The sequence below is a fragment of the Anguilla anguilla genome, chromosome 9 (assembly GCF_013347855.1).
Source record: "Anguilla anguilla isolate fAngAng1 chromosome 9, fAngAng1.pri, whole genome shotgun sequence".
Taxonomy (NCBI): Eukaryota; Metazoa; Chordata; class Actinopteri; order Anguilliformes; family Anguillidae; genus Anguilla; species Anguilla anguilla.
In genome coordinates this window covers 52,936,262-52,951,261 of record NC_049209.1, presented here as the reverse complement: position 1 = coordinate 52,951,261, position 15,000 = coordinate 52,936,262, and the positions used below count along the sequence as shown (strand labels likewise).

General features: G+C 50.7%; 1 protein-coding gene and 1 long non-coding RNA gene across 2 annotated transcripts in view; both read left to right on the top strand.

The window, feature by feature from the left end:
- unc119b (unc-119 homolog b (C. elegans)) overlaps window positions 1-4,544 on the top strand; it is a 24,029-nt gene extending 19,485 nt beyond the window's left edge. Inside the window, exons 2-5 of the mRNA XM_035434794.1 lie at window positions 2,091-2,204; window positions 2,552-2,651; window positions 3,585-3,757; window positions 4,285-4,544. Of these exons, the coding sequence (XP_035290685.1) occupies window positions 2,091-2,204; window positions 2,552-2,651; window positions 3,585-3,757; window positions 4,285-4,397 (500 nt within the window). The 3' untranslated portion in view covers window positions 4,398-4,544. The remainder of the gene's footprint in view (window positions 1-2,090; window positions 2,205-2,551; window positions 2,652-3,584; window positions 3,758-4,284) is intronic.
- Window positions 4,545-14,122: 9,578 nt separating this feature from the next.
- LOC118236191 overlaps window positions 14,123-15,000 on the top strand; it is a 9,054-nt gene continuing 8,176 nt past the window's right edge. Inside the window, exons 1-2 of the long non-coding RNA XR_004766999.1 lie at window positions 14,123-14,425; window positions 14,885-14,953. This is a non-coding gene — a long non-coding RNA (uncharacterized LOC118236191). The remainder of the gene's footprint in view (window positions 14,426-14,884; window positions 14,954-15,000) is intronic.

The window sequence follows — 15,000 nt, the reverse complement described above, 5'->3', positions numbered from 1 at the left end:
TGGCTTATGAAAGAGTATTAAAATGATTTTTTAAGTGTCTGGGGCAGCAGTCTGCACCCTGTGGAGGGAGCGGTGTGTCTGCAGGGGGACTCACACTGAATGTGTGAAACTCGTGGGGACCAGAACCTCGTGGGGACCTGAACCTCGTGGGGACCTGAATCTTGTGGGGACCATGACATAATGACAGGAACAAAGGCTATGAGGGTGGTGGGGGGGGGTAGTGGTGGTGGTGGCTGTGATGGGGACGAAGGGGGGGGGGGGGGGTTGGTGTGAGAATCTGATAGCACAAGTGTTGCTAGCCGCTAAGGATCGTAACATTCTGTACTGTGGAAGGAGAGGGAAGGCTAATGTTCTCTTTTGTGTTTTTAATGTGTTAAAAAGTCTCTGGCCTTCTGCACAGGCCTCTTGGGGCCAGACGTCAGCTCCTGTTTCACCGAAGAGCATCTTCTCTGAATTCTGCGTCTGCTGCAGAAGTTTCACAGCATTTTAGTACCAGCCCCTGATATATTGGCTTCCGTTTTTGGTGGGTGTGTCTGCCCAGAGGCAGCTAGCGACGCGTTTACTGTAAGGGACAGTGTTTCTGTAAAGGTGACAGGAGTGGCATGCTGCAGTCATAGAGAAGTGAAGCACTCAGGCAGGAACCGCCCTGGCTACTGTTGCCGGGGAGAGAGGGGAATCCGGATTGTTCCCGTTTGGTGGTGTATCCGCTATCGTGTCGACTCTCTCACTGCTTTACCCGACAGTGAGCGAAATCACACGAGACTCAGGGCAGCCAACGCCACACTGCTTACACACTGCATACACACTGCTTACACACTGCATACACACTGCTTACACACTGCATACACACTGCTTACACACTGCATACACACTGCTTACACACTGCTTACACACTGCATACACACTGCTTACACACTGCTTACACACTGCATACACACTGCTTACACACTGCATACACACTGCTTGCACACTGCTTACACACTGCATACACACTGCATACACACTGCTTACACACTGCTTACACACTGCTTACACACTGCATTAGTGACAGGGCATGTTGGGCAGCTGTTTGACGCGGGATAAAGAAGCATTTTAGTTTCATATTGGCTCATTTCTGAATGAGGGGCGGAGTCTCTCATTTAAAACCGGACAGTGGGAATACCTGCTCTGACCTGCAGGATGGCCTCAGGAGATCAGAAACGGTTTTAGGGTGAGGAGACTCTGCAGTTATGACAGCTATGGCGGTTTCCATGGCAATGCTGGCTTCAGTGTGAAAGCTGTGGCAGTTACGTCAGTTGGGGTGGTTTCCACGGTGATGATGGTGACCTGGTCTGCCCCTCCCTCCTGCCTGACTCTGAGGCAGGCGTAAGCCTCTTTAGGCCTAATCTCACAAGGGGGCGGGGCTAAGCAAGAGGGGGCGGGGCCAGAGCTGGGCCCACTCAGGACACGCTCCACGTGTCTCACCTCCTCAGCCCCCGTGACCCTGGGGGGGGGGGGGGGGTCTCAGCAGTGCATGCTGGAATACAGCCATTAGCGACTACCCAGCATGCACCTGTCCCTGGCAAGGGAAATTGAAAATGGCATTTGTTGGAGGTTTTTTTTTTGGGGGGGTGGAGGATAAAATGACTGTTTGAGATGCAGGGTGTACTGTACGCTATGCTGGGGCGAGGGTGGGGTTGTGGGGGTGGGGGACGGGGGGTGTGGGGGTGGGGGATGGGGGGTGGGGGACGGGGGGTGTGAGGGTGGGGGACGGGGGGTGGGGGACGGGGGTGTGAGGAAAGGACGAGGGCAGGAAGCGTGTCTACAGGAGGGGGGATGCTAAGCCGCCGTCAGCAGCATGTTAGCGCCAGACAGCGTGCGGTGATCTGCTGTGTCACTTCTGTGCTTGGGGGTGGGGGGGCAGCCGGGGGGGGGGCAGCAGGGGGGGGATTAAAGGGTAAAAATAGCGCTCTGGTCTGTGTGTCCGTCAGCAGGCATCACACATCTCTCCTGTAACACAGAATTATGTAGCAGGCTTTTAAACTGCTTTATACCTGCATGTATACAGGTCACAGTGTGTTTGAGTTCTCTTTCTTGTTTCTTGTCTGCAGATTACCTGTGCGGTCCGGAGGAGAACGTGTACAACATCGACTTCACTAGGTTTAAGATTCGGGACATGGAGACGGGGACGGTGTTATTCGAGATTACCAAACCCCCAGCAACTGGTGAGCCCTCCCACCTCACCTCACCCTACCCCACACTACCCCTCACCACCCCCTACTCTGCCCCATCCCCCATAATCCCCCATCTGCCTCACATCAATTCTCCCATCTCACACTCCCACCAGAACCTCATAACCTTTATAATAATGATAATAATCATCGTCATAATGAACTTAAAATGTTGATATAGCATCCTCCAGGTATGTGACGCTGTAACCTGCAATGATGTAATGTTACTTGGTTTGACAGACAGTGACGTAATGTTTTTTTTAAAAAATGTAACATGTAATGATGTAATATTGATAGCGTACCGCGTGGTGCTGCCCCCCCCCCCCCCCCCCCCACCCCAGATAAGTCCGGGGAGAAGCGGGACCTGGACCCCAACGCCGGCCGCTTCGTGCGCTACCAGTTCACCCCCGCCTTCCTGCGGCTGCGCCAGGTCGGAGCCACGTAAGTCTCGGCCAATCCCGTCGGCTCACTACAGTAGGCCCCTCCCACTCTGTAAAGCCCCTCCCACTAAGTTCAGCCCCTGCTACTCTACTGAGCCCTTCCCACTCAACTCCATCTTCTGTGACTCATACTGTCTCAAGCCCCTCCCACTACACTCAGCCCCTCCCACTCTATCTAGCCCCTGCCCCTACACTCCCGCCATGCCCACTCTACATTGCCCCTCCCACTCGATCTAGCCCCTCCCACTCGACTGAGCCCCTCCCACTCGACTGAGCCCCTCCCACTCCACTCGAGCACTTTTGGCTCATGCTGTCTCTAGCCCCACCCATTCTACCTAGCTCCTCCTAATCTGACTTGTGCTTGTGCAGGCAGGCCCTCATGAATATTGATGAGGAAGGCACTCCTCTCTCTTACATCCTTTCATCTCCTTGTGAGAGGCGGGGCAGGGCTGTCGGCCTGACAGGAGCTGCAGCTGCTGCCGTGGGGTGTTGCCCCCCCCCCCCCCGCCCAGATGCAGCTTGATCACCCACTCTCCCTCTGTCCCTCCCTCCCTCTCTCTCTCATCTCCTCTGAGATATCACCATCAGCGCTAAACTGATTTAATTTACAGCGTGACAGAAACAGGAGTCGCGTCACGGTCCGTGATATGCTCATGATAAATGGGGGTGATCTTCTTTTTTTTCATACTTGTTTCTGTTTAAATGGATGACATGGCTAGGCTAACGCTAACGCTAACGTGAAGCCGGTGTTTGCTCGCCATGTTAAACGCTCTGGCTATAAGTCACCTTGACTTAAAGTCTCTGCTCGATCACTAGACAGCAAACAGCAGACTGGGTTAAGCTAAGAAATGGACCATATGGTTCTTCTCGTTTGAGTTTTGTGTGTTTTGTGTTTTTTAACGCTCCTTTCCCCTCCCCCCGCCCCCACGGACAGCGTGGAGTTCACGGTCGGCGACATGCCCATCAATAACTTCCGTATGATCGAGCGGCACTACTTCCGCGAGCAGCTGCTGAAGAGCTTCGACTTCGAGTTCGGCTTCTGCATCCCCAGCAGCAAGAACACCTGCGAGCACATCTACGAGTTCCCGCCCTTATCCGAGGACATCAGTAAGCCCCGCCCCCAACCCGGTCCCACGCGTACAGCCCGCTGCACCGAGCCCCTCCCACTGCTCTTAGCTCCTCCCACTCCATTCAGAGTGGAATAGGCCAATCCCAATGCACGTAGCTCCTCCCATTCTACACAGTCTCTGAGACTTGTAGACTTGCTCTACCCAGCATCCCTCACTCCACCCAAAATCTGACTGAAATGTTAATAATTCTCACTTCTGTTTTAACTGAATTAAGAAGAACATTCTTTCTCTCATAAAACTGAAAGATTGAGCACCTTCTTGAGTAATATATTCATTGTCTGGGTATGCAAGCTGTGCTCTGTTTTTATATAGTTTCTGGGAATGTGGAGGTGTTTGAAGTAGCAGAAACCAGGGAGCGGGGGGGGGGGGGTATAACCTACATTGTGACCTCACAGAGTTACCTGGCATTGTGACCTCACACAGAACTCTGGCATTGTGACCTCACACAGAACTCTGGCATTGTGACATCACAGGAGCTGACCTCTGCTCCTCCTTCTTCCACAGTGCGTGAGATGATCCTGCATCCTTACGAGACGCAGTCCGACAGCTTCTACTTCGTGGACAACAAGCTGGTGATGCACAACAAGGCCGACTACTCCTACAGCGGGGGCCCCTAGGGGCCCGAGGTGCCCCTCCCCCCTCCGCCCTCCCCTCCCCCCTCACAGACGGACAGACGGATGGACAAACAGGTCACAAACAGGAGACTGGTGGACTCACACACAAGTACCACTCCCTTCTCCCAGGACATCAAGTAAACCCCCATACTGTCATCGGAGAACCCCCTCTTGCCCTGCACCTCCCAAAAAACACCACACCCCCCCAGCCAGGCCACACCTCCTCCACCAGACCGATATGTATGACAGTTTATGATGAGAACTCTGTAAGGATTATAGTCTGCATTGCCACACTGCCATTGGCCCGTTTCTCTCACCCTTTCTCATGCGACACTCCGCCCCCCCAGCCCTGTTTCTGCAGGTTGGAAGGGGGCGGGGCTGTGGCCGTAACTCCGCCCACTTCGACCCGCTAATCATCATGCTGACTGACCTGTAGGTTGGCAAAAATGTCCCCAAGGTGGCAGTGCACCTCACCCCCACCCCCACCCCCCTCCAAATCCTGTTATACAGGAACAGGAAGTGAGCCAGATCCTCCCAGAACAATGTCAAAGCAATAACAAGAGCTTTTTCTTGCCACGGTTGATGTTTCACACACAAACCATCCTCCTGTTCCAGTGCACAGCTGGGCTAGCAGTGATGCTCATGCAGCTTTGGCTCTCTGTTGCTAATGTTTTAGCGAGTTCTATCCTGGTAGTCAATCAATCATATATATATATATCATTCCAAGAAAGTTAATGACTGATTTGAATACCGTTCACTTTTAACACGCCTCTCAAAAACAGATATACCAATAGAACCTGTTGCTAAAGAAAGAGCCTGCCGGGGGGCGGCAGGGGGGGGGGGGTCTGTGGTTCGGAGCTATCCAGGTCGAGCTGTTCTGTGGCAGGCTTTGCTTTTTTTTTTTTGACCCCTCCCCCTCCCCATCAGGAACGCTGATGACATCACTTCTCGCACGGTCGCCGTAGAGACCAGATGAGAGCCGACAGGTTCGCTCTGTTCGTACACTGGCTTCCTGTCAGCAGCTGAGGAACCACAGGAAGCTGACTAGCTAATTAGTACCACGCTCAGTAATGATACTGTAGGTGACAGGAATGTGCTGTCCCCCCCCCCCCCCCCCCCCCCGGTAAAGACAGCGTGGTGAGAACCACGGAGCTGTTTGTGTGTCCCCCTTCTACACTGTGAGGGTCGCGCCAGGTCAGCTTTTTCAGACGGACCGCTTTCTTACACACACACAACTTACACCAGCATTCCACGAGCAACACACACATCTTTACTTACTCACCAGGCTTCGGGACTCTCCGGGACAGGCCGTGCGTGTGTGTGTGTGGGTGTGTGTGTGTGTGTGTGTGTGTGTGTGTGGGTGTGTGTGTGTGTGTGTGCGTCTGTGTGTGTGTGTGTGTGTGTGTGTGTGTGTGTGCTTGATAGAAGTGTGTGTGTGTGTCTGTGTGTGAGTACATGTGTGTGTGTGCATGAATGCCTGCCTGTGTGTGTGTGTGTGTGTGTGTGTGTGTGTGTGTGCATGAATGCCTGCCTGCCTGTGTGTGTGTGTGTGTGTGAGAGAGAGAGAGAGAGAGAGAGAGAGAGAGAGAGTGTTCATGTATGCATGTTTTTAATACAGAATCCACAGGTGCAGTTACAGTGAGCTCATGTCCATTGCAGGGCTCCTGTGAGTGAACACAGTGTGTTCTGCGTTGGTGTGGCCGCATCACGTCCACAGTGGCCGGTTATTGCAGTGAGCGGAAGCACCGATCGCAGCTCGCATTCGGCTGCAGTCGCCTGCGCACGCTGTTAGGCCCCGTCTCTGCGGTGTGGGGGCGAAACGCGCGCCTCTCCGACGCAGGCTAGCGCCGCGGGGGGACGTCACAGAGCTCCGTCTGAGCAGCAGACAGACGAGCGGCCTGTGCAGCTTCATCAGCTTCTGATCCCTGTGCAGCTTCATCAGCTTCTGATCGAAAGCCATCAAAACGGCCGACCACTGGCCGACCAGCGAGCGCAGGGACAGCCGCCAGACTGACTGATGTCAGGAAATCGCCCCGTACCTGATCTGGGTTTGTTTGGGTATGTTGTATCTGGTTTCTGGTTGCTAGGCGATGGTCTTCCCTGGGCTGTGCCAGTGGTTGTGTGACCCAGATCATTCTGTGCCTTCCTTAAAAAAAGAATAATATTAATATTAATATTAATGGCAGGACGGACCGAGAGGATGATTTCTTACGTCTGCGTCCCGTCAGGAAGGGAGTTTTGTCTTTTTTCCGTAATGTAAACTTCTTCTGGGCGAAGGGGAGCCAGTGTTTGAAAAAGGCTGCTCCCCGCGTGATTTAAAACGTGTTTAAAAGAGGGCCGTGTGATCTGTCACCCCCTCCTCCTCCTCCTCCTCCTCCTCTTCCTTCCTCCTCCGCTCGTCTCTCATCGGGTGGCAGCCGTGTTCGGGTTCGAGACAGCGCGTCGCGGTTACCGTTACTGAAATATAAACCATCACTGTCCTCGCGCGTCACTGGGCCGGGGGGGGGGGGGCAGAGTCACCTGCTTCCGTTTCCGTAGAGTCACTCATCATCAGAGGTTCCGGACCAGAGGCCTCTTCTGTTTCCTCTGAGGTGGCAGTGTGACAGTAACCCCTGGCAACGCTCCAACATTCCACTGCGTCACGGTGGGGAAACTTCCTGAAAAATGGAGGAGGCAGTGAAGGGGGGAACTGAGGGCTTCCGCTATCTGCTGTTTCCGGGGGGCCAAGATTCTGTGCGACACGGGCAGTAGTAATCTTGCTGGTTTTTCTTTTTTGTAGATTTTTTTTTCCATCAGTGTAGTTTGTGACCTCTGTGGCGTTCAGGTGCGAGATGGTCATCTGAGCTCTTATTCTGATTGGTTGGACATTTAGTGTGTTGTGATACAGCTGTGACACACACACAGATACACGCACACACACACAAACACACTTACACACACACACATGCACACACACATACACACTCAGTTTGCAAACCCCAATCTGTGTCCCAGCTGATTGACAGGAGAGTGAATCACTGCTCACTGTCTGTGACCCAATCACAGTGGCTTTGATATGGAGAGAAAAGGTCAAAGGTCGTATGATTCATTTCAGCGAGTCAGTGTTGGACCGCTTCCGCCTTCATGCTCTGTATGAAGCATCACTCTCCCACGTCCAGACATGACGCATCTCATTATTATACCCAAACTGACAAGCTCTTAAACAAAGTTATTAAGCGTTTGTGTGTGCTTGTGTGTGTGCGTGTGTGTGTGCATGCGTATGAATGTGTGTGTGCGTGCATGCGTATGAGTGTGTGTGTGTGTTTGTGTGTGCGTGCATGTGTGTGTGTTGTGGGGGTGTTCTGTATGAGTCCTCCAGGTTCTGTCACACCCCCTTATAGAACAGGCAGTGCTGGGGAAAATCTTGAATAAAGAATATCTCTTTTCTTACATGACATTTATTAGGAAAAAAGGAAAAATATTGGTGCATTCCCACGTGATTTACTGTATAGTGTACATTGCGAAACATCCAAGAAAATTGTATTTTTTGATGTGTGCAACTATTTACACAAGGCAGTAAATGCAAGCAGACGCAACCCATGTACTATAGTGTTTTAACCTGACGTTTGTATATGTTGGAAAAAAGATGTTTCCATTTTTACGATTAGACTACATCTCCTTCTAACGCAGTACGAAAGCACATGTATTACTGTCTGTAACGTTGCACAAGCGGCGTATATACGCTGCAGAAACGTTCCTGTCACGTCGCTGTAACACCGCAGCGACGCGTGACGTTGTGGCAATGTTGCAGAGGCGTTTCGAGAACGTTCCGCATTCGCTTCATCGCCATTCAGTCGCGCGACACGAACGCACCCAATCACTGCACGGGATTATAAAGGGAAGCCCAGGAATCCGTCTAGCCTCAGCAAAGAAAAAAAGAAAAAAAAAGTTCGATTATCATCATCAGATAAAACAAAAACAATAACCTTAATAATATTCCTGGTCTGGGTTTGTGTTGTCTTTTTTACTGTTAAAACAGAGGAATTAAATATATTGTTTTAGCATTTTATATTTAAAAAAAGCTGGTAGATTTAAACGATGCTGCTTGTAGAACTAAGCTAGGAGTCTGTTGATCACATCCCGGTGAAGAGGACGTGTGTGGCTGTTAGTACACCTCGCAGATCGCGTTGTTTTCCGAAGACGTACCGTGTGTCGATCCCCGTATTCATACTGCTCTGTAGGAAATGTTCTTTCAAGAAAAATCAACTTTAAAAAAAAAAGGAAAAAAAAGAAAGAAGAGTGGATTTCTTTGTTTTCAACCTGGGGGGGAAACTAAAATCGTTCTTACGGATAATGTTTTAGTCTATAAAAAAAGTGTAGCACCTTTATTTATGATAAATGTGTTTATTGTAAAATTATTTTAAAACAAAACAATGAAAAAAACATGTAAAGTTTTGGACAGTCTGGGAAAGAAAGAAAAACAATAAATATAAATATATATGTGGATTTTTTGGAGAAAAAAAACTGCCTGGTGTCTTTTTGTCACACGTATTATAGAACATGCGGATGTCATAGAAACAGTGGAACTAACAGGCGGAGTCAGCCGTTAACAACCGTTTGTCCAGGTTTTGAGTAGTCTGGTTCCATATAACCAAGTGCGCTGGACTGATCTCACATATCCGACTGACTAATCTCTTTTTAATTGTTATCTTATGCATTTCTAAGAACAAAATATGATAAATATTAGGCTATAAATTTTCTATTTTGTTCTGTGTATCATTATCTTTAAGTGCCTTAATGATTACCGGAAATTCAGGAGTAAAAAGCAAAGCTTTGCGTCAGCTCCCTGACAGATGTTTAGCGTAGAATCCACAGTGTAGCGGTAGAGATATTTTAATTCTGTTGATACTGGGAACTTCATCATGTAAAAAAACTGTAAATGCTATCAGACATCCTGTGTTAAAAAAGAAAAAAACAGTAAGTGTGGCACCGTTTGCAGGTGTGTCAGATGCAATGTAATACTGTACTGACATCTAGTGGGTGAATGTGTTTACTGCAGCCACTGGATCTGAGACCTGTTTGTATCAGCCAGTCACTGACCCCCTCTGTATTGGTAACAACCCTGCTTACTTTACACTGCCACTTCTACGTTACAGACAAGGCTACCACAATATAATGTTTTTGGTTTAAAAAAATTGTGATATAATGATAAAAAAGAAAATAATAATACATTATTAAAAAAATACAAAAAGGGCCCCCAGTTTTGGATGCCGTGATGACGTTTGGTGATTCAGTCAGTTAGGGGTCCTTAAAGAGAGAGGGCAGAGAAGGGGAGAGAGGGAAAGAGGGAGATAGTGGGAAAGAGAGAGGGAAGAGAGGGAGATGGAGGGAACGAGAGAGGGAAGAGAGGGAGATAAAGGGAAAGAGAGGGAGATAGTGGGAAAGTGAGAGGGAAGAGAGGGAGATAGTGGGAAAGAGAGAGCTCTCTGTCAGTTTTCTCACAGCAGTGCTATGGCCGTGTCTCCAGAGGCAGGTAAGCTGCTGGCTCCGCCCTCTGAAGGGTCAAAGGTCGCGGTGACACGCAAGGTCCATCAGGGTCTGCTCCTCCTTCTCCCATGTGGAGGCGCAGTTGCCCCGGTAACCGTCCAGCAGACAGGGGCTGGCCGTGGGGGGGGCAGTTGCCCCGGTAACCATCCAGCAGGGAGGGGCTGGGCGTGGGGGGGCAGGGGGAAGAGGCCGTGGCAGCCGCTGGGGAGTCCTTAGCCAGACTGTCATCCCTCACCTCCTCCCACAGCTTACCTGTCAGGTGAGAAAATCACCTTTTACTCCAAAACTCCGCCCCTGGAGGGTCACAGGGCCAGCAGACTCACTGCAGCCAGGTGGTGCTCAACTGCCTAATTATATTCATTCATTTCTTCTTCAGTTTGGTATTGCAAATCAAATATTATTATTATTATTATTATTATTATTACCATGCAGGGGAAGGTGTGTGATGCTGGGTTATATTGATTATTACAGTGCAGTGGAAGGTGAGTGTTGCTGGGTTATTATTACCGTGCAGTGGCAGGTGAGTGATGCTGGGTTATTATTACCGTGCAGTGGAAGGTGTGTGATGCTGGGTTATTATTACCATGCAGTGGAAGGTGTGTGATGCTGGGTTATTTTGATTATTACAGTGCAGTGGAAGGTGAGTGTTGCTGGGTTATTATTACCGTGCAGTGGCAGGTGAGTGTTGCTGGGTTATTATTACCATGCAGTGGAAGGTGTGTGATGCTGGGTTATTTTGATTATTGCAGTGCAGTGGCAGGTGTGTGATGCTGGGTTATTATTACCGTGCAGTGGCAGGTGAGTGATGCTGGGTTATTATTACCGTGCAGTGGCAGGTGAGTGATGCTGGGTTATTATTGCAGTGCAGTGGCAGGTGTGTGATGCTGGGTTATTATTACCGTGCAGTGGCAGGTGTGTGATGCTGGGTTATTATTACCGTGCAGTGGCAGGTGTGTGATGCTGGGTTATTATTACCGTGCAGTGGCAGGTGTGTGATGCTGGCTTATTATTACCGTGCAGTGGCAGGTGAGTGATTCTGGGTTATTATTACCGTGCAGTGGCAGGTGAGTGATGCTGGGTTATTATTACCATGCAGTGGCAGGTGTGTGATGCTGGGTTATTATTACCTTGCAGTGGCAGGTGAGTGATGCTGGGTTATTATTACCTTGCAGTGGCAGGTGTGTGATGCTGGGTTATTATTACCGTGCAGTGGTGGGTGAGTGATGCTGGGTTATTATTACCGTGCAGTGGCAGGTGTGTGATGCTGGGTTATTATTACCGTGCAGTGGCAGGTGTGTGATGCTGGGTTATTATTACCGTGCAGTGGCAGGTGTGTGATGCTGGGTTATTATTACCGTGCAGTGGCAGGTGTGTGATGCTGGGTTATTATTACCGTGCAGTGGCAGGTGTGTGATGCTGGGTTATTATTACCGTGCAGTGGCAGGTGTGTGATGCTGGGTTATTATTACCGTGCAGTGGCAGGTGAGTGATGCTGGGTTATTATAACTGTGCAGTGGCAGGTGAGTGATGCTGGGTTATTATTACCGTGCAGTGGCAGGTGTGTGATGCTGGGTTATTATTACCGTGCAGTGGCAGGTGAGTGATGCTGGGTTATTATTACCGTGCAGTGGCAGGTGTGTGATGCTGGGTTATTATTACCGTGCAGTGGCAGGTGAGTGATGCTGGGTTATTATTACCGTGCAGTGGCAGGTGTGTGATGCTGGGTTATTATTACCGTGCAGTGGCAGGTGTGTGATGCTGGGTTATTATTACCGTGCAGTGGCAGGTGTGTGATGCTGGGTTATTATTACCGTGCAGTGGCAGGTGAGTGATGCTGGGTCATTATTACCGTGCAGTGGCAGGTGAGTGATGCTGGGTTATTATTGCAGTGCAGTGGCAGGTGAGTGATGCTGGGTTATTATTACCGTGCAGTGGCAGGTGAGTGATGCTGGGTTATTATTACCGTGCAGTGGAAGGTGAGTGATGCTGGGTTATTATTACCGTGCAGTGGCAGGTGTGTGATGCTGGGTTATTATTACCGTGCAGTGGCAGGTGTGTGATGCTGGGTTTCAGGGTGTCCACATCACTCCCCAGCGCCCCCTCCATCAGCAACTCCAGGGCGTTTCTGGAGCCACAGGGATCGGCCAGCAGGGCGGCGCCGTAGGTCGGGGTGCTGTGGACAGGGAGGGGGGGCTCCAGTCTGTTTGAGGGGTGGTAAGTGAAGCACCCAGGGGACTGGGGGGGGTGGGAGGAGCGGCGGCCCACGGTGGGACCCTGGAGGGTGTGCCGCAGGGCATGGCTGGGCCCTGTGGGCACGGGCGGGGGCAGAAAGGGGTGTCTGTGGAAACCGGGGGTCCCCCTCAGAAAGTGGGAGGGGCCAAGCCTTCGTCTCTCTGGCCAATCACTGAGCAGGCAGTCCAGCTCCTCTGGGGGGAGAGGAACACCCTTTAATCTGGAGATTTGATGTTCATTTAACGCTGAGAGAACATATATTTAACGTAGAGACAACGCACACTGTGTGCTGTGCTCACCTGTCTTGTGTGCGTTACTGACCTGTGTGCTGTTCTGACCTGGCCAGGCCTACTCACCTGGCTGGGCTGTACTCTCCTGGCTGGGCTGCACTCACCTGGCTGGGCTGTACTAACCTGGCTGGGCTGCACTTACCTGGCTGGGCCTTACTCTCCTGTGTGCTGTACTAACCTGGGTGGGCCATGCTCTTGCGCACGGTCAGCGGGTCTTTGCGGCGCCACTTGTGCAGCTCCTCCATCATCTTCTCCACGCGGGCGGGGTTCAGCGCCCAGAGGCAGCCCTTCCGGGAGGCCCCGCCCCCGGCCCCGCCCCCGGTCACGCCTCCGGCTCCGCCCCCGGCCCCGCCCCCGGTCCCGGCCACGCCCCCGCTCCGCTTCTCCACCTTCTCAAAGCACTTGTTCAGCGACAGGTTGTGGCGTACGGAGTTCTTCCAGCCGTCCGGGGCAGTCTGCGGAAGGGGGGGGGGGGGCAGGTCAAGGGTCAGAGAGCTCTCGGCTCGTTGCCATGGTGATCGAGTCACACGCACCTGTGGCTGGTGGCTGAGAGGGGGGTGGGGGAAGTGCCGAAGGACGGCCTGTGCAATGCCCTCTGCCTGCAGTCTGAGCTCTCTATCACCCTCTCTCCCTCCTTCCCTCACTCTCTGTCCATCTCTCTGTCTCTCCTCTCTCTCTCTCTCTCTGTCTCTATTTCTCTCCCCAAAACAACATTGAAACATCAGTAAAACGGCAATTTAAAAAATCTCTCTCTCCCCCCCATCCCTCCCTCCCTCCCCTGTCCCCCCCCTTCCCTTCCCTCCCTCCCCTGTCCCCCCCTTCCCTTCCCTCCCTCCCCTGCCCCCCCCTCCCCTCTCTCTCTCTCTCTCTCTCTCCCCCTGATTTCTTCCCCCCCCCCCCCCCCGCTCATGGCTGTCACGTTGATGCAGCAGGTCTAATTCCCTCGAATTCCTCCCGTCCTGTTTAATGAAATGTCCGTCAGCCGAATCCTTCCCCCCTCCAGCCCCAGTGACTCACGTTACAGCAGTTTGGAGGGGAGCCTCAGCTCCCAGCATCGGGGCTCTTTCTCTAGGGGCTGGGTCACTGTGCGTGCCAACACAAGGGTTTGGGGGGAAAACAGCAGCCATTCACTCTGGGGGGTGGGGTTCTTTTTAATAAGGCTGTTCTTTACCCATGTGTGTTGTTTTTCCTTTGGGCTACTGAGAAATGTTTTTTCATCTCTTTTGGTATCTTAGGATAACTGCTGCAAATGTTTACAACACAGCAATGAAATGCAAAATGTAAGGAACACATTTCTTATGATCCAGGCAAAATACTTTTTTTTATTTTTTATTTTTTTACATTTTTAAGTTCTTGCAGAGCTCACAAAGCTGAAAGGAAGTCTAACAGCACTTTCCCAACACATGGAATAAATGAGAGAAGAGAAAGTATGAATATGAAAGAAATAATTTTTTCTAAGCAAGACAGAATATGCCTTAGGCCACAGAGGCAGACTCCTGGATCAATCAACACCTGTCATTAATTTTAACTTAATATGAAGTGCTTCTCCCGCACAAACACGTTTCAGAGATGATTCTGTTTTTTTGCTCAGCTGCCCAAGCTTGAGCTTGGATGAGCAACTTTTAGCTCAAACTTTATTTTATTTTGATCGATGCTTTATGATTACAGCTGGATATCCAAGTCAGCAGACACTTGAGAACTTAAATTGAGGTGCAAAACCCGGAAGTGAGGTAGCGTAAGGGGAGTCCATAGCGCGAGACAACTACAACGGAACTTAGCTAGGCCTACAACTACAAAGATCAATCCCACAGTGGAGACGAACGAGGTTCGATATAAAAAATCGTCTAAACAAGGACCACAGCGTTACCGTTTTGAGCCTCCAAGGCGTCCAAGGTACCGGAAACAGGGGAGGAGGATAATTAACGGGGATCGGCTCGGGAGCGAGACTGAGCAGAACTTGTGGCGAGGTGGACAGTTATCCAGGTGAGTGAGCTGTCACCGCTCGGGTGTAAGCTAGCTAACATTAGCTGGCTCATAAGCACTGCATTTGAAGCTAATTTGTAGACCACGTTTTTTTACGTTTTTTGTCTATGATTTTAGTATTTCTAGTGTTCAGAACTATCTTGCTGGGGTACGTGTTATTGATCATCACCTTCGCAGTCCTACCTAACAGCTAGATGTTTAGCTATATAACGCAAAACCGGCAGAATTTATTGTAGATTAATTAATGAATCTGTCTGGACCACTCTAAAATCTGGAGTGGCTAACTTTGACTAAAGCAAATTACACTAGTTATTTTGCAAGCACACGCTGATATCCAGGATGAACTAGTTACAATACCGAGTATGCAAATGCTCCACTGTGCATTCTGTGGGACTGTAGTGTGGTTTACCTTGAAGTAGGGGAAGTGTTGGGTCATGAATCTGTAGATCTCGTTGACAGGCAGACTCCCCGTCCGGCTGTGTCTCAGAGCCAGGAAGATGAGGATGCTGCAGAGAGAGGCAGCACCAGGTCAGAGTGTGTGTGTGTGTGTGTGCGCGTGTGTGCGTGTGTGTGCT